Raw genomic sequence first — 19086 nt, forward strand, 5'->3', positions numbered from 1 at the left:
TTCTTTACTGTGACAGCATGTGTGTGTGGGTGGTGTGTGCAGAAAGCCTGATGATTATCTTAAATTTGTTGCAGAACTTCTATGGAGCTACAGATAGGTTTGATGAATTCAGCCCTGTGTGGCCTCTAAGAAGCAATTTAAAATCTTTCATCTCTACCAAAATTGTAACTGCCAGGAGTGTCTTTATTATCCTGTTCTTGAGAAGACTGGACACTTATTATCAGATAAAGTCTAGCTGTGAAAAAGGGGATATGCTTTCAGTTCAAGTGAAATTTCTGAATTTAATGTAAAGAAACCCTTATCTTTTGTCAGAGAGCATGTGTCCTTACAAGCAAGTATACACATGTTGCAATTTTTGGTTAATTCAGTTTCACTGTGTAGAGCTAAGAGCATCCAATTAATTGCATTACTAGTGGACTAATAGGCCCAAATGATGCAATTAACTAAACAGGGGAGAATACAGAGCTTTTCAGCCTCATAAATGTTGCCTTAGTGCCCAGCCATCAAATGCAATCTCTTTGTTAATATCAGATTATCCTTGAAGGATACAGGTCACCCACTAGTTCCTTTACTCAGCTTTGAAACACTTAGAGCCTTGTACAGTTTAAAAAGGTTCAGGATTCCCTTTTCCTTTTTTTTAAATGAAGCCTTAGTTAATTTCCCACAATAAACATGGCTCTATTTCTATCACCCAACCAAGCTAGGCACTCACACACATGCATCAAATATTTCCTCAGATTTTCATTATTTTAATCATCCAATCTAATATGAATGTTCCATACATAATGATCAGAAGCTCATGAAAATTAACATCTTTACAATGAAAATGCTACAACCTCTGCTACTAAGGCAGATGATTGTCCTGCTCTGCACTGGTGTGACCTCACATTGAGTCCTGTGTGCAGTTTTGGGTGCCACAGTATAATAAAGACATTAAACTATTAGAGGGAGGGTCACAAGGATGGAGAAGGGCCTTGAGGAGAAGCTGTGTGAGAGCAGCTGAGGTCGCTTGGTCTGTTCAGCCGGGGGGAGACTGAGGGGAGACTTCACTGTAGTCACAGCTTTCTTGTGAGGGGAAGGGGAGGGGCGGGCAGGCACTGATCCCTGCTCTGTGTGACAGTGACAGGACCCGAGGGAATGGCCTGAAGCTGAGTTAGGAGAGGGCTAGAAAAAGGTTGGCTATTAGAAATAAGTTTTTCACCCAGAGGGTGTTTGGGCACTGGAACAGCTCCCCAGGGCTGTGGTCACAGCAGCAGCCTGAGAGAGCTCAAGAAGGGTTTGGACAAGGCTCTCAGGGACATGGCGTGACTCTTGGGATGGTGCTGTGCAGGGCCAGGGGTTCGACTTGATGATCCTTGAGGGTCCCTTCCAACTCAACATATTCTATGATTTTATAAGCATATACGGCTTTATTACTAGCATTTATCATGTAAGAATTATTTTTACCACAGATATTTGCTGCTAATTCTATGTACTTTAGCTATTTTTAATGGTTGAATGATCATATTTATATCATGCATAATTACTTTCCTGCTAAAAAAACCCCAAAATTTTAAAATGTGGACCAAAAAGAAGGTCATTGCTCTTAAGAAAAGCATAGCTGTGGAAAATTTCAGCCCATACAGAAAATTTGAATGGCTGAGAACAAGGAGTAGTGAAAACCCTGCAATTTTTTTCGTAACACTTCATGATGCTATAATTATGCAGCAGTTAGTATGGTTTCTTTTGTTCTGCTTACTCCAAGTGAGGAAATAATGGTTTCAGATTAGTATCTTTGTCAGAAGCTACTTTCATCCAGCTAAGTATGTCCTGTGGAGACTCTGAATGTTTACTCTATGCTAAATTCCAAGTATAATCAAATGTAGGATTAATTAAAAACTTAAGAAATGCAGTAAATATTTATTCTTCAATGATACAGCCAGGCTATCTGTGCTGTTACCCATTATAGCCTTGTGCAGTTATTGGCACGTAAGATGGTAAAGCCCATCCAATATATGAACAACGCAGTTCCACCTTTAAAAGGCTCTGATTTATTATCCATTTTTTACATCAAAAAGTAATACTACCTGCACTACTAAAATGCACATGCTGAAGAAGTAGCTAAAACAGAATTTGAAACTATTAACTAAGCAAAATACATAAGTGATGTTTTCAGGCCACAGTGCATAAGCTGCCATGAAAATTTGGACAGATTCCTTAAAAAACCTGTTCTGGCACTGCCAGTGGCCAGTTCTTATTTTTTCTCTTTCTTTTTTTGACCTTTCTCTGGAACACTACTGTGTTGTCAGTGTGCAACCTGATTGTAGTTAATTTTTTGTTATATAATAGAGAGAACAAAGAAGACCTGCTAAGTACAGCATAACCATAGCAAAATCAGAAGCCACTCCTTCCATGAAATTCTATTCTTCTTTCATGTTTTTAGGGGCTCATTAATTTTTGAAATTTTCCATGCTTGATCTCCCACCAGAAGTGCTTTTTGTTTTTTATGGTTGACCAAATTTGCCTTTCTGCTTCTAAGCTATAAGAAAAAAAAGGAGGGGAAGGGGACAGGGCTAGGGGAGAGAGGGTGGAAAGAATGAAACAGAAAGGGGGGCAGGAAAAGAGGAAAACACATGTAATTAGGGTGCAAATTGCTGTTAGTAAAAAAGTATTTTGCAATGGAAGGGTATTAGGCTTTACTTTTGGAGAAATGCTTTCCTCAGAAGTGGAAACATTAAACTGTTTCTGATGTCAGTACTGATGTGTCTGTATATGCTTCTGTTCTCTTAACAAAACACAAGCTCCATACTGGCCAAGATTCATGTTTTGACTGTCACTGTAGTCTAGGGAAAATTCCCACACTTTTCCCGTCCCAAAAGGAAGATTTTTGTAGTACATTATCCTCCTGACATATCAAAAGGTACTGAGGGGAGCCACAGTGTAAACAGGCAGTGACAAGGCAAAAGTCAGGGCCCTCTACCTGCATTCCAAAACACAAACTCAAAACATAAAGGAAGGCCTCAGACTACACATGTGTGAAGGAACTAAGTAGGTCCAGGATCTGGAACTCAGTCATGAGCTTTTAAATTGTTCGAACAATCATGGTTTGGCCTGATTTTGACTTGAAGCATCTAGCAAAGACCCAGCAATTTTGTGCAGCACTTACCATTGCCACTTGGCAGTTTTTAGGAGGGACACTGCTGTGGGACTTTCACAACAGAGATGTGGATAAACTGTGACTGGGCTAGGCCTTGTTTCTATATGACTATTTCAAATATGGAACTTGATTGATTTTGGCAATGGATTGTATAACATGTTTTCCCTTCCCAGAAAAATGCAGGATCCAGTAGTACAGACAATCCACCACAGAACTATTCTCTTTATGCCTCAAAATGAAAAAAAAAACCTGATCCACCTTCACTTATCTCTCCAAAAGTACAGATGTGTCATGCTGTGCTCTGTTGGATGTTTTATATACATTATACATAGCCAAATATATACAGACATACGGACACATAATCAGCACCACTCCTCCAAAAGCAGAGGATATTAAAAGGCATTACTTGGTAGCACTGAAGATTACAGATTTCATCACATACCAGACTGCTCCACCCTCACTTTGTTTCTTTTCTGTTTTCCCTGTTTATGCTCTATTCTCTCTGAATTTTTCAGCTTGCTCCTTCTCTGGGCTTTTCCCCTCTCCTTTCAGTAGAGGATATCAGCCAACATCCTTGAGCAGGTCAGGCATGAGCACAACCAACAGAAGACAGTCTGATTTATATTCCCATTAAGCAGCTACTTCCGCTACTGCAAGATGAACACTGCTCTCGTCCTACGCTAGCAAAGAAAATTCCAACTGCTCCCACACTTCACATCAATAACATAGCACAACATAACCCCTAAAACTGGAATACAGGCTACAGTTACAACAAAAGAGATTTTTTTAAGGGCTTGTACCCCAATTTGCCGCTTCTTCACCTCAAGTAAAGACCACCTTTACCAACTACACCACTTTACAAAATTAAACAACGCAAGTCTCCCTATATGGTGACTTCCAGTGGTTTTATCTGTACAGATGTGTGGCTAGCAAGTAGGGAGAGTGAAAAAAGTGTTTCACTCAGGATCATTTTAGTCCAGCCATTCTCTTTTAAAGTGTCAGAAAAGCAGGAGTTTCAGATAGCAATAAGGGTGGGGTTTTACTCTCTGAGAGGATTTCACCCTTTGACATCCTCGTGTGGCAGTGATTGACAGGCTGGTCTCCAATAGAGTGTTGATCTGCTTATTTCTTTGTGTCAACCTAGTATAAATTTAATTATCCTGGCCATTCACTGACTATGGTAAAGAAGATGAAATGTTATAGAATGGAAAGAGCATCTCAACACAGAAACAGCAAAGACAAGAAATTTCTTCATAGCATGAAGAGCTATTCAAATACTTTAATCTTACCTCCCTGAGAGGATCATTGAGCTCATTCAAAATATTTTCTTCATCAAAGATCTTGCCTTGGTAGCGATGCTCATAATAATCATGGATCTTCTGGCGCATTTCAGCTGGTAACTTGTGGAATGACATGTACTGTTCCACTTGTTTGTACTGTCAGGATGAAAAAAGAAAGGAAGAATCAGAAAAAAAGCCTCAAATTTTTGCTATCTAAAAGCACCTACAAAATACGAATTCATTCATGTGTCCACTCAATCTTTACATTTTTTATAAAGTTAACATTTTTTTCACATCAGAAAAACCTGACACAAATATTAATTAATGTAAAATTACTCACATGACAGCATATCTATAAATTACAGAAACTACTGTTACCAGAAAGGCTAATAATGAATGCATAGGTTTTTAGAAGCCAAACCCTCATGCTTCTCATACATTTCCTAAATTCCCAGCTGTACAGGAGCTGCAAAAATACACCAACATGATTTTTAGCTCATGCAGTAGACAGGAAAGTTGCACACAGTGTTTAGTTTGTAGCATTGCATTTGGGGAAAGCTGAAGGTGTGAAGTTTTAGAAAAAGGCTATGCTGTATTACTGAGCAACTTATTAATGTTGTGTATGCTTATGCAGTTAAGACCTGTGGAGATAATGAAATAGAAAACATTCCTCAGGAGTGACAAATAGAAGAGAGAGGTAAACTAGAAAAATAGGCATGGGATCAGGAAATAGAAGCTGTAGGAAAAAGAAGATACCAGGACCCAAGAGACTAAGAAGAGCTGACTTCATTTACCCTGTACATTTGGCTTCTTTGTTTTCACTAGTCCTCTGTCCTATATCCTGGAGGTTTGGATTTGTTTTTTGTTTTTTTTTTTTTTTTTTGGTTTTTGCTTCCATTTTTCAAAATGGATTGGATAGCATAATTTTCAGAAAACGAAGTCCCAAATTGACATACTCATAGTTGTATTGTACTAAACTACATGCTAATCTGAGACCCACAAAATGGACAAGTTGTCTAAAGTGCAAATGGACAAATCCACTAGAGTAAGACTTTTGCCCCTCAGAGCCCTCATCCTTGTCTCAGCTGTAAAGGATATGAAGGATAAATCCCATCTCAGGCTGAAAGGTGAGTTAAAACTTGGCAGAAACTTGATTCACATATGTAAACAGTCTTAATTTATTTTTTATTAGTTATTTCATGCTTAATTAGGGAATTTAAACTGTTTTCAATGGAAAAACCAATGAAGTCCTAATTAGGATTGGCACCTCTGTAGAACAATTAAGTAAATGTATTATGTACATGCCCTCTTTGTGAACTGCAGCACATATCCTTTAACTTACATAGCTGAAGACTCTTCTATCTTCTGGAATTGAAATTAGCTTTTGCTTTGCGAAGTGGCAAAAGATTAGATGAGGCCATGTGTACAACATACATTCCAAAAATACAAGGAAAGTAATTTTGCATGGGACTATTAAACAATGTATGATGAATATGTTAGAGTGATTTAACCCCTGCGCAGTCATTTTGACCCCCTGCAGTAACAATTCTTCACCCACATCCTTTAGATGTGTGATTTAAATTTGCATGCTTGCCATTGGTTTCTGTTCTGATATGATGAAATTTATCCATATGTTGTGGGTTAGAATCAGACATCACTATGGCCCCTAGGATAGGGGCTGCTCCCTCTACACAATCTTATTCACACACAAATATGCTTAAGTAACACTAATAACAAATAATCCTTGGTAATAAAATAAATATATTCATTCTGATGCATATTGCAAGCAAGCAAACTGCAAAGGACTTTTATACCAGAATGACCCTGAAATAGAGAAAATTCAAGCTACAAGGAAATTGCTTGGGCAGCAATTTCCACTGCTGCCTTGCATTAGTGCTGTTATTTGAATGGGGGCTTTCTCCTGCACCAGCAAGCTCTTTACTTTAACAAGATTTATGCTTACACAAGAAAATTTTAGGGAAAAAGAATAAACTAAAACTAGGAGGAATGTACTGCGTATCACAGGCATGTCTCAAAGCTTTTTCAAATTAGTAATATATAGAATAATAGGCACAGCTGAATATTAGCATCCTTTTCTTTAAAAATCTATGAAGAAGTTAAGTCTTCCACAATTCCCAGAAGGTTTTAACCATCTAATATAATATCAAGGTTCCTTTGCAAATCTAAATATCTGAGCCTGTGAGTGGGTAGTATACTATCACTAGTCTTTAATAATTTTTTTTCCTAGTATTTCTCAGTGTGTGATTTCGGCTCATTTTCTGTAACATTCATCGTTCTGCTACTCCCTTCTTGACATTCTGTTCACATGTAGTGTTACCTCAAAACTTTTAACTTGCCCTCCTGTTCAGCAACTGATATCTTTCATTAACTCAGCAGCAGAAATAATTACTTTTTCAATTCCTCAGAAAAGCAAGTTCATAGTGTCAGCCTGCTCCATGTTACTGGCAGTACTGTGGCTATTCCAGATTAGTTGCCACTGTGCTGTGCCACAGGCCAGTTGCAAAAAAAAAATAAATCCTGAAATGAAGATACAAAAAGAACAAGACTAATATAGTCTTTTTAATTTTATGTAATAAGCCAGGAATTTGTCTAAATTAATATTGAAGAGTATTTTCTTTGTGGATAGCAGAGATATCAATAATGTCTAGAAAGAAAGGTATTTTTCACTTCTATGTAATTATACTGGGTTTTGTTCCTGAGGCTTTTTTCACACATTACAAAATTGCAAGTAGTTTAAGAGAACTGAAGTATTTTCTGGAAAAGATAAAAGATGTAAAAAAGTTTAAAGATTTTCATTAGTGTTTTGAATCCCTTAAAAATATATGATAATTCAGTAGCTTCTTGATTTTTCTAAGTATAATTTTAGATCTGAAGTGGATAAAATTGTCATTAAAGTTAAACTTTGTTAAAAAATGATCTTTTAATCATATTAAAAATGGCTGCAACAAATCCTGAGCTACCAGCATTTGAACCTGCATTTTTATATGTGAGAAAAATAATTTCTTTCTAATAACTCTTCTCATTACACTACATCCTCTATCTTTTCCCCTCTAGACTTAAAATTTTGGTTTGCTTGTTTTTTTTTGGGGGGGTGGAATTTTTGCTACTTTTTGTTTTTGAGGTTTTTTCCTTGTTTACTTCAGTTTATTCAGAAAAGAGATGTCTTAATCCCACATTCATAAAGACACCTCTGGTATTTATTAAAATTGTATAAAAAAACTTTCAGAGCCACACTAAGCCCTCTCAAGATTAAGTTTCTTTTTTTTTTCTTTAATTTCTTGCTTTAAGTATGTCATGTGAGAAGCACCAGACTACATTCAAACACAAAAGTCTCTGCTTTTTAATTTGTAGTTGCCTTTCCATCCTTGCTCCTGCAGGTATCTGTTGATTTTCCAGGAAGGACTATTTAGAAAGGGACATCTGAAGAGATGTGCCGTAACTGTTACAAACATGCATTCTGGACCTTTTCAATACCATTGAAAGGAGTAAATACCATGTTGCTAAACACTCAACAACTATGTCTTTTTAATGAATATTGAATTGTTTGTCCTAAAATGAGTACATATATTAATGTGATTTATATATTGCACTGCCATAATTTCATTGATTTATATCTGTTTTATATCCATCACTGAAATGAAAATATCCACACATGCTACAAAATAGTTGAAATAGGTAACTGCTAAGTGGATTTCAAAGTTTTCAAAGTAACATTTCATGTATTTTAATGCAAAACGCTGCCCAGTAATAATTGAGTCTTGTTGTTTCAGACATAATATTATTCATGGGCTCTTTGTATGTAGCAAAATTCTGCTAATGGGCTCCTCCAGCAAAAGGTGAAGAGTATGACATCAATTATACAGGGTCCATAATAGAATTGGTTAAGAAAGTACAGTCATCCTTAAAAAAAATAGGTATGGAAAAAGGCAAAGGAGATGAAGTATGTTTTGTGCATAACAATTTGCAACTGAGGCACGGAAAATATTTTAACATTAATATAATGTTAAATCACAATATAGAAAAAATCCCAATGAAACTAGTTAAACAGAAACCTGAATGTTGATCTTTCACAAGATATTTTATTATATATATGTTGAGCCTACCAGATCCTTTCCTCAAAAAGTTTCGTAACTAATTAGTTGACATTTTTAACTGAAAAATTTCGTGCAGTCCTAATAATCTTTACAGCTCAGCAATCTGTCCTTGATACAATAAATGATGTAACAATTTGAAATACATCAATAATGTCAGTTAAAAAACATGAAACTGATTATTTTCATGTGCCTGGAACTGGTCCCACCTAAATTATATGAATACTTTTCAAGCACAAGTGCCAAAGTTAGATTTTTCCAAAATGTCAACACTGAACAACTTCCACAACTGCGTAGTTCTTCAAGGAACCTAGGTCCCTGTACCCTCAGTTCAAAGTCCAGCTTGAAAAATAGGCTTTTTGCACTTCATACAATAATTCTGTCCTCACCTCTAAGAAAGTTTGCCCCAAAAATCTAAGCAACTATAAATAGCATTTTATTGAGCTTTATAGCCAGGCAAAGCCATACCTTTGCAAATACAAAGTTCAATGAAATGTGGGGGAAAAAAAATTAAAATCCTATATACTGATTGCAAATGTAAAAGAAAGCAAGGATCATTTGTGAAATCCTTCTACTGAATCAAGGAAGTTCTATCCCACAATGTAGATGAGACAAATCCATCAGTGCTCTTAAAATGGTTTGAAAATACTTGCCTACTAGGTATTAAAGAAGAATCTATGCAGCATTAAAATGTGCAGAAGATTTAACTCACTGAGAAGGAGTAGAAAGGTAAGAGGAGGATCAGGATGAAGCCTTTCTAAGTAACACACATACTATTTCAAGAAGCTTCGGAACTCAAATAGAGTTCTGAACCTTTTTTTAAACTTTGGTCCAAATGCAGTTTAAATCAACTAATGTTAGTACAAAATTATCTAGCAGTTTCAAAAGATTGTTTTTGGTGGATCTCTCTGGAGTGTTTTTACATTTTATATTATTGTTTTAACAATATATATTATTTATTATTAGTGTTTTAACATTATATATTATTATAGTGTTGACACTACAATTGTGTCTCTTCCCAGCCTCAACAGGTAGTTGATTCTGCTTTTTGTTCAGACCACAGCATTTTTGTTCAGAATTGGCCCTCTTCTCATTCATCTGTTCTAGTTCGAGTTCAATTTTATCCAAGTGCATTTACTAGAGTAGTACATAGTATTTCAGAGCATGTATCACCAATTTGTAGTTTATACTGATTTCTTTCCCATCTATTGGAAAACCAAGACACATCAAACATGTTGATTTTAGCCATTTTATGAGCAGCTCACTCAGCACTCAGATTTCTTGTTTTCTCCTTGCCACTTACAGTTGCTGTGCTCTTCATCTCCCAGTTTGTAACAGCAGCTTGTACTAGTACCTGAGTCCTGGGATTTTGAGTTTCTGAATTTCATCTTATTACTATTACTTCATCTCTTAAAACTCAGTTCATTTTATTTTCATCTTTCTGTAATATTAGCATCTGAAGCTTTACACCATCCTAACCAACCTTTATACCTACCAAGCCATTGTTTAGCACAAGCCTAATGGCCTTTAGGTATTTTTCTACCACACAATCACAAATCAGTTAGGTTGGAAAAGACCTCTGGGATCATCAAGTCCCACCTATGACTGAACACCACAGTGTCAACAAGGCCATGGCACTGAGTACCACATCCTTTAACACCTCCTGGGACACTGACTCCACCACTTCCCTGGGCACCACCCCATTCCAATGTTTAATCACCTTTTCTATAAAGTAATGTCTCCTAAAGTCCAACCTGAAACTCCCCTGGAAAACGGTTGAGACTGTGTCCTCTCACTCCAGGTATCTCAAAGTATTTTGGTATCTCAAAAACTTGCAATTGGACCAAAATATTCAAAGTGGGGTGTAGACTGGCAGTAGCACACGTGATGGCAAAGAAAATTGCTGTCCTTCACCAGATTTGCTTGTGAGAGAGAGAGGTATATATATATATATATATATATATATATATTTACATATGTATATAACCTCAAGCAAATAGTTTTGTGTGGGTGACATGTTATGATCTACGTGGCAAATATCTACACAGAAGAGATCCCAGAAACATCTGTACATCCTAATACATAAATGATTTTCATATTTGTAAATTTTTATCAACTACATTCAAAAAGTCAAGCAAATCTAAAGGCAGAAAACTTGACTATCACCAAAACTGGACTTTGAACAGAATCTTTTAGAATTACAAAATTAAGACTGGTCTCTTTCTTTACTAAACAGTCTTAAAAACTGACTGACAACAAAAATTGGATACCTTAGTTCAGTTTTCTCTAAGTCCCTAATTTAAACCAGTTATCCTGATTGTCTCTAATAAACAAAGGGAGATTACCAAGTGGTTATTAACCTCATTCAAAAATTCATTTATTTAAATGAATTATTCTGCAGTGATACATGTAAATGGCCCAATAGATCTAACTGAACTTTCGGGTTCCATTATTCACCCTTACAACAGTTTCAGCCTTAAAGGAACAAATTTAACAAATTTGGTTATCAAACAAAGAAAGTGAATGTTACAGGGAGGCACTGATGAATCTTTAGTTACCAAATGCCAGGTGAGGATTTTTATAGATTCACAGAATGGGGTTGGAAGGCACCTTAAAGGTTGTCTAGTTCCAGCCCCTTCTGCCATGTATTTGAGATTTCTAATGGAAAAGAAAAGCACGTGGGTGCTCTGTATTGAAGGGTAATAAATGAGGCTGTTCCTGGTTTGAAGTATGGGAAAGGTGGATGGTATGCCAACACATCAATGACCAGCAGATGAGAAAATGCACCAAACTACAGAATGGCTGGATGTATAAAGGACTACATTCTAATAATAATAATAAAAAAAAAAAAGATTATGAAATGTCCACCTTTAAAAGGTTTTTGTACTGATTCAACCCAGGATTCAGGTGACTGACAGTTAACAAGCATTTCAAAAACCAGCTGGTCTTAACAGGTTTTCAAGCAAGCATTGAATAAAGGGGACAGCCCGAATACTTTTATAGTATTCAACTAGATTTTAGTGGTAGATTGTTTCTATAAATGCAGTTTAAAACACTAAAAAACAATTTTCCAGAATTTTCTAATCCTTATGACAGCTCACTGGCTTTACAGTTCAGAAATTATTGATATCAAAGTCCCTTTTCTCTGTGCTGCTGTGCTGTAAGGCCTTGAAACAAACTGAAGGAACTGAGGAGCTTTGACTCGCTTCTTGTCCTTCACTTTGCTGAGCTCAAGGTTTTATTTTCTGAATACACATTTTTATTTATTTTCCAGTGGGAAAAAAAAGCAGAAAATCTTTCTGAAGTAGCTCAGAAGGACTGGGGTGTAGATGGGGGAAGAGCCCCAGGGAATTGTTTCAAAGCATATAAACACTCAATTAGAAAATTTGCATATTCATAGAGTTTTAGGCCCCTCATTTCTCTGCAGGAGGTACCAGACAGACAAATTTTGAGGAAAAGAGGGAAGGTTCAACAGGGTTCCTGTGACAAAGAACAAGAGGGATGGCATTTGAAACAACTGTATAGCCAAATACAGTGTAATGTTGAAGCTACCCAAAACAAAATGCAAAATGTTATAAGGTAAAATAACATTATGTTGGGGTTTTGATGTAGTTTAGGTGGTTTGTTTTGGTTTGGTTTTTGTTTTGGTTTTTTTTTTAATGGAAAAATTACTTTCTTGGAGTGTCTAAAAGTTAACGGTTTTCATGGAAAATTTTGCTTTGTGGAAAGTGTGCTTGTTATTAAAAATATCTGCCTCCCTCTCAAGCAGCACCAATGCTCAGCTCTGGAGATAGCACAAGCTGTATGGAGAAGTACAGAACTGAGGGATGATCACACATTTGCAAATTGCACAAGGGGAGAAGCTTTGCCATATTAAAGGCATGAGAGGTTTTTTGCCTCATTCTCAAAGTTATTCAAATGCATGGTGGACTTGGAAACGAACAATCAGGGAGTTACACTAACTAATAAATATTCAAGAAATTTCAACTTCTAGTTAAACATTAAACATATAAAAATAATCTGATTTACAACTGACAGTAATGTCTACTACATTTACATTTGGCATTCAGCTGAGAGTTGACTTTTCACTCAAATTACACTGAGGACAAAAATTTAAAAAGAAACCAAAAGAACTGAAGTTTCATCTGACCAAAAATTCACAGGCAATTAATTTTTAAGCATCATATCTATATTTCATTTGTTGAAATTTCTTTCTGCATAGAAGGGTAACTGCAAGTGCAATGAATGCTGAAAAATTATGAGAACAGTTTTTCTCCATATGAAAAAAAATGTAATATCACTTTCTGAAAACAATCTTTCAGCAAAATAAACTTTTTAAGAATAAAGGAATAAGACTTGCAAAATACTGTACAAAGATCTAAAGATACTATTTTAAAATAAAACGTTGTGCAGTTTAAGAGCAGCTACTTTGCTAAAACACTTTATTAGATGTTGTAATTAAACTCTATTCTATTATGCAATGCTATTAAAAAGGCAAATTCAAATTACATTATTCCCCCCAAAAAGTATGTGTCATTTCTTACTGTACATATCCCCCTTTGTATGGTATCTTTTTCTCTCTCATATAAAACAGTGAATTAATTTTCTTTTTCACTTAATAATTGTTTACAATCTTTTAAAATTACCCCAACATTCAATAGTACAAACTCCCTAGCTGAGTGTGCAGTTGGATGTCTGAATATAACATGATATTACTTCAGTTTGCTAAGTGAATAATCTAATCTATATAAGTAAAAATAGTGTCTAGAAAAAAATATCTGAGGCTTGTCCTAGGAAGAATTTTAATAATATCAGACAATCAAAGACACCAGGCTGTACTTTCCTTCGTTTGCAGGAATTTCCAATCTAACATCATAAGTGGGTTCTATGTTAAAATCATAATAAAAGACATGAAATTGCAGATTAATGGGGAAGGAATGAGAATTGTATAGCTTATATTTATTAATGTCTATTTAACAAATTTTCAATTTTCCTTGTCACATTTATTCTGAGAACCTGTTTTTTTTCTCTTCTTTAACTCCTTAACATGTCATCAGCTACAAGCATTAGTCCTGACACATAATGGTGTAAAAGACTGGTATTCCTGCTCAGAAAAGATGGGTAACTCGTATTTCCAGCCCTGCCAGTGTTTGACTGTGGGAGTCTGGGCAGGGCAATTAGCCACTGTAGGATGTTGTTACATGCTTCCTCTCTGATACTGCAAAGCATGCTATTTGATGAACCTGTCATCTGGATGATATAAGGTCTCCAAAGTTATTTTCTGTTTTCTGCAGTCATTGTCAGCCTCACAGTCCAACCCAACTGCTGGTGTGCCTTGACTTGCAGTTAAAGAGCCACACAGTAATAGACTGTGCTGCTCTCTATTAGCTGTGCTGATGAATCTAGCCTGGAGCTCAGCTACCAGCAGGCAGAATGAAGTAGAGAGCATAATCACTGACCATCTCTCTTTTACCATGAGGGGGTCCTGGCTCTCTAACGAGGATTCCTTCTTACTGCAAGGACTTATGTAAACACAAGGACCAGTTGCCCTTGGGTTAGGATCTGAATGGGTTTTAGATTACTGGGGGGACAGAAAGGAGAGAAAGGCCAAGAGCACCTTCCCAAGCTAGAAAGAATTCTGGATATGTTTTCCTAAAGTGTTTAAGCTCAACGTCTGTTCAATTTCACCTGCCATTTAAAAGCATGATCTCCCATAGCTGATAATGTGTATTTCCTATTTGGAGTGTTCATTCTCTTCCATAGAACAGTTTTTTTCACCTGTACAGGAGTGGACTTGTTCATTCTGTCCGAAGATTAAAAATAATCTCTTTAGGCTACAGCTTTATATATGCTAGAGGGCTTCAGGCAGTTTTTGGCCATAGGGGCTTTTGCTCTCCAATGGTAATTCAACCAGGAATCAGGGAACACTGCTGTGCACCTTGCATAGGTTAGTCTAAGTCTGGTGTTTGCATAGTTCATCTTTTTATACTGCTTTTCATCCTTTCTTTGATTGGTATTATTAGGAAAAGAAAGGAAGGTTTTGCATGTTGAAATATCTCCATGCTTCAAATGGGGACTAGACTGCAATTCCTGTCCCTCTCTTGCATGTTTCCCCAACCACACTGGAAAAACCAGCTATTTCCATTTTAGAAACACCTCTTGTTTTATGCATGGACCTCTGGCATACAATGGCTATTTCATGAGCCAGCTGAATTTTCTACCTGACCACCACAACCAAGGACTACTTAGACCAAAGTTAGCACTAACTTTAACTCTCAGGATGGTTACCTGTGTTGGTAACTCAAAGATGAGTAAGCTCAGATGTCTCTTAAATGACCAGATATCTGTCTGTGTTCAGAAAAGACAACAAGCTGTGCATGTGCTAGTCAAATATTTGGTTATCTTATTTTGATAGTGGCAAAGCAATAAGCTCACCTGTCCATCCTACAGTCACTGTAAGCTGAATTTATTAGGGCTCAAGAGATATTCCTACAATCTGCTTTCTTTACTGCTACTTTACTTAACATACAAATATTTGCACACATAAAGAAAAAAACAGTTTATAATCAAACACAGATCAAAATAAAATTGAAGTATTCCTACTGAATGGTATGTTAATGGTAAGTTAATTTTTATAGTTCTTTATCATGAGATGGAACTGAAGTGATTTGTTTAGCCTAAAAGCTATCATCTGTTTACCATCTATTTTTCACTAATTACCCCCCAAAGAGTACTGCTGCTTACAAGAATGCTTTAAACTGTCATTTTACTTACAAGCAGTAATTAAACATTGCCTTTCAATTGCCACAAAATACACAATCTCTTATTATTGTTCCTTTCAATTACTGTAATTGAGAAATAAATTAAGTTATAGGGCGATTTCTGAATAGGATTTGTTTTCTTAGACTTTTCTTTATCTTTCACAAATTTGCTTTTTACTGCTTTAATAAGGGGAGTGAAGCAGCATGAAAACCAGGATCAGTTCCTCTCTTCACAGAGGCAATGACAGGACTCTGATTTAATGAAACAACAATTGGAGCCTCAAGGCACGAAAAGAAAAACATCTCTCCTCCATCCTACTCTTGGTGAAACTGTATCAAGTCTAAGGCAAGATGATTTTCTTTCTTAATGAGAAAGATACTGTAACGATGACAATTTATTTAAAAATATCAGATATGCTGTGATGGCCTTCTTAGAGTTGCCAGTTTTGAAGTGAAATTTAATAGCTATCCTGTCATCTTGAACAATTCTCCTTATCTTTTAAACAACTTGAATTTATTTTTCTTTTTTCTTTTTTTCCCTTTTTTCAATTTACTGTGCCAGTAAGAAAGAATATACATTAAAATAAGTGCCTAGAAGGCACAAAAGGAGACAAAAGGAGTCTTTCCCCAGACAAGCAGTCTGGGGAAGCAAGAGGGATCAGCTCTTCTCTGCTGGGTCACTTCAGTTCAGTTCTAGGCACGAGCAGCACTTTGTGCAGCTCCAGGGTCCACGACAGGGAGGTCTGGACCTGGGCACTGAATGGACACTTGTCAGTCACCTATTTCCATTCCAATGTAAGTGTTTTGGAGATGTGTGTTAAGTCTGGTTATCAGAAGCACTGGTTTCCTCTGACATGGGCTTCATGTCAACCCATTAATCCTGCTGCACAGAAACATTGCATAATGCTAAATTCTGTGTGTCCCACAATGCCTTTAGCTAAATTGGCATGCCAATTATTTAATTGTGACCATCTCACCTACAGGAAATCCAGTTATTTCAAGAAGCAAATTGAAGCAGAAATTTAAAAAGTAATATAAATGTATAATTAGGTCAAAATTATGTAATGTTGTATCTATTGTTTAATAGTTGCAATGAAAAGGAGAAGAAAGAAAGTTTTATTAACAGTGTAATTGTTACATCTGCTTGGTGTTGTGCCAACAGCTCTGCTACCAGCAGCACCAGCACACACAAGACAGGAACACTTGCACAATACAGCTGCAGATCCTGGTAATTTTATCTCTGATAAAACCTAATTATGGCTTCCCAGTTCCCATTTTTGTATTAATTAGTGAAAAATGCCAATTCATCAAAAAGAATTTGCTTTTTAATGCAGCCATTTTCACATTTTTCACTTCCATGTCAAGATACTTGCACAGCAGTAAGTTTATCATGAATGGGAAGGTCTGTTCAAAGCTAAAGGGAGAAAAAACATGGTTCTTCAGTAAGTAAAGTTGCTCAGGTAAGGGAAGTATTGCTGTTCAGAGACCCAAAACTTCCCTCATTTCACAGCAGTGTCTTAATGATGAGGAAATGGTTCCTCTAGGCTGGGCAGGGCATTTCCTGGTATCTTGTCTACTTGTCTATTACATGTGCATCAAGAAAAGCACAGAAAGGACTCTTCTTCCTCATAAGAAAATAGTGATGCAGATGATCACATTTCACCTTGCTTTCCCAGGAATGCATGATCACTTACATAGAATTAAGGGGGTGGGAAGCACAGGGAGTCATCCCATGCAGATGCTGCTCCTGGGGAAGAAAAGCCTACACAGGGCCATTGGCTGCAATCCCTGCAGGCATTTCACATGTAAACACCTGAGTCAATGTCAGAAAAATGAAATACTAAGATTTTTTAAGACCCATAGGAGCTTAAAGGAGACCAGACTCTGCTCTGAACAGGTAACCTCATTTATTATTACTATTACTATTATTACTCTATGAACTATTGTTTAATATCTGCAATGTAAAAACTTGCATATTTTATTTAAGCATACAGGTATATATATACTGTAGCATGACACAATGAGCCCTTCTGCTTATAAATGACAACTGTAGTTTTTTTTTTAGATAATCTAAGACTCTTTGTCAAACTGCTCAGGTCTCCAGCTTCATCTAAAAGACTGAATTTAACACACGGTATCACACAATATTTGTGCATTCTTCACCAATAACTGCAACAGTCTTGACAAACTGCTCTTCATCTTCATGTTCACAGCTGTTTTGTTTCATTCCTTCTTCTAAATTATCTGTAATCTTCTCTTTCTTACCCTTACTTTTTTATAGTCTTGAAGTATACACACTTCAGAGACATCCTTAGAGAAATAAATTTATGGCATCTGTAGGTTTCTCTGATAAATGACAGCCATGGCAGGAAAGTAATACTTCATGCAACCTTTTGTACTCTCCTGAAGAGCATCATTATAGATTATTTCAGAGGAATGACTGAGCAACAGGATTTTTTACATTCCAGAATGATGGAACTTATTCACTAGGTACAGGGAAAAAAAAAACCCTTCCATTTTAATGACTTAATTTTTTAATTAGATTAAAAATGAGGTATGTATGACAACTACAGGCTCTATCAGCAATGGAAAAGCCACACATTCTTCAAAGAACAGATTTTAAGGCAATTTATAACTTTCTTCAAAGAAATAGACTAATGATTCCTGTAATAGTTCTGGTTATGAAGACATAGTTCAATGCATCAACCATTCGATCATCCAAATGCATCAAATCCTACACGAAAAGTAGGTCTTATTTTCTAGTCTCCAAAACAATGACAACAGTTCTTAGTAATAGTGGAAGGCTTCCTACATCTCTATGGAGATATTAATCAAATTAATGTTACTGTATTTCTGTGCTGAACATTTCTGCAGAAACATTACAGAAAGTCTTTTATTCAGTATAAGTGGGTTTATTCAAAACTGAAGTCACAGAGCTGTAGCTGTTAAAGAATGGAGCTTCTGTGAAGTAATACCTTTATTTTCTTTTTCTCCTTCTTTCAGAAAAAGGAGAAATAGAAAGAACTTTGAAGAAGTGGACCTCTAATATGGAAAAACCATGAAAGGAGTAAAAAGCTAATAAGGGGCTCTTAAACAATTCTACAAACAATTCTGAAGACCTAAGGTTTTCTCACAGTTTCTTTCACTTACAGAAATATGGTTCATAAAGTGCATATATATTTCTTCCCATCTTAAGTGTTTTAGGACCACTCAGCATCAATTTTTAGCAAAATTTACCTTAGTTTTAGGGCCAGATGAAGGATCATTCATTTCCAGGGCAGGAGAAGCAATTTGCACTCTAGTACCACTGGCTGTGACTATGATAGTCTGCCATGAATCCTGTTTTTCTGGGCTAACTGATAATTCACTTCTACTCTGAACTAGTCCCTCAAACACCATTACCAGCACTGCCAACACTGTCTCATGGAAAGGCAGCAGGACCCCTGCTGAAGCTGAGGAAGCACCTGCATAGCCTTGCCAAGGAGGGTTCTTCCTTCTAGGCAATGCAAAATGCTTGGTACTGTTAAAAAAAAAAAAAAAAAAAAAGTTGTTTTTGAAAGGGGCCTTTTTGGTTGTTTGTTTTGTTGGTTTTTTTCCCCCCAGTTTAAAGCATGCAATAAATAAATAAAAGATCACCAGGCCCCTTCTCATTCTTCCAGAGATATTTGGTATTTGATATTCCAGAGATATTCTAGACCACAAGGGAAACCTTGCAAAGAGAACAGCAGTGCATCCCTAATAAAGCTACAACTGGGCTATCTGAAAAATACAAGTAAGGAGGTGCTGAGGCAAGAAAA

At 36.3% G+C, this 19086-nt stretch overlaps 1 protein-coding gene across 1 annotated transcript in view; it reads right to left on the reverse strand.

Moving 5' to 3' along the window:
• HCN1 (hyperpolarization activated cyclic nucleotide gated potassium channel 1) overlaps positions 1 to 19086 on the reverse strand; it is a 194367-nt gene that overhangs the window by 37470 nt on the left and 137811 nt on the right. Inside the window, exon 5 of the mRNA XM_015615519.2 lies at positions 4426 to 4572. Within this exon, the coding sequence (XP_015471005.1) occupies positions 4426 to 4572 (147 nt within the window). The remainder of the gene's footprint in view (positions 1 to 4425; positions 4573 to 19086) is intronic.

The sequence above is a fragment of the Parus major genome, chromosome Z (assembly GCF_001522545.3).
Source record: "Parus major isolate Abel chromosome Z, Parus_major1.1, whole genome shotgun sequence".
Taxonomy (NCBI): Eukaryota; Metazoa; Chordata; class Aves; order Passeriformes; family Paridae; genus Parus; species Parus major.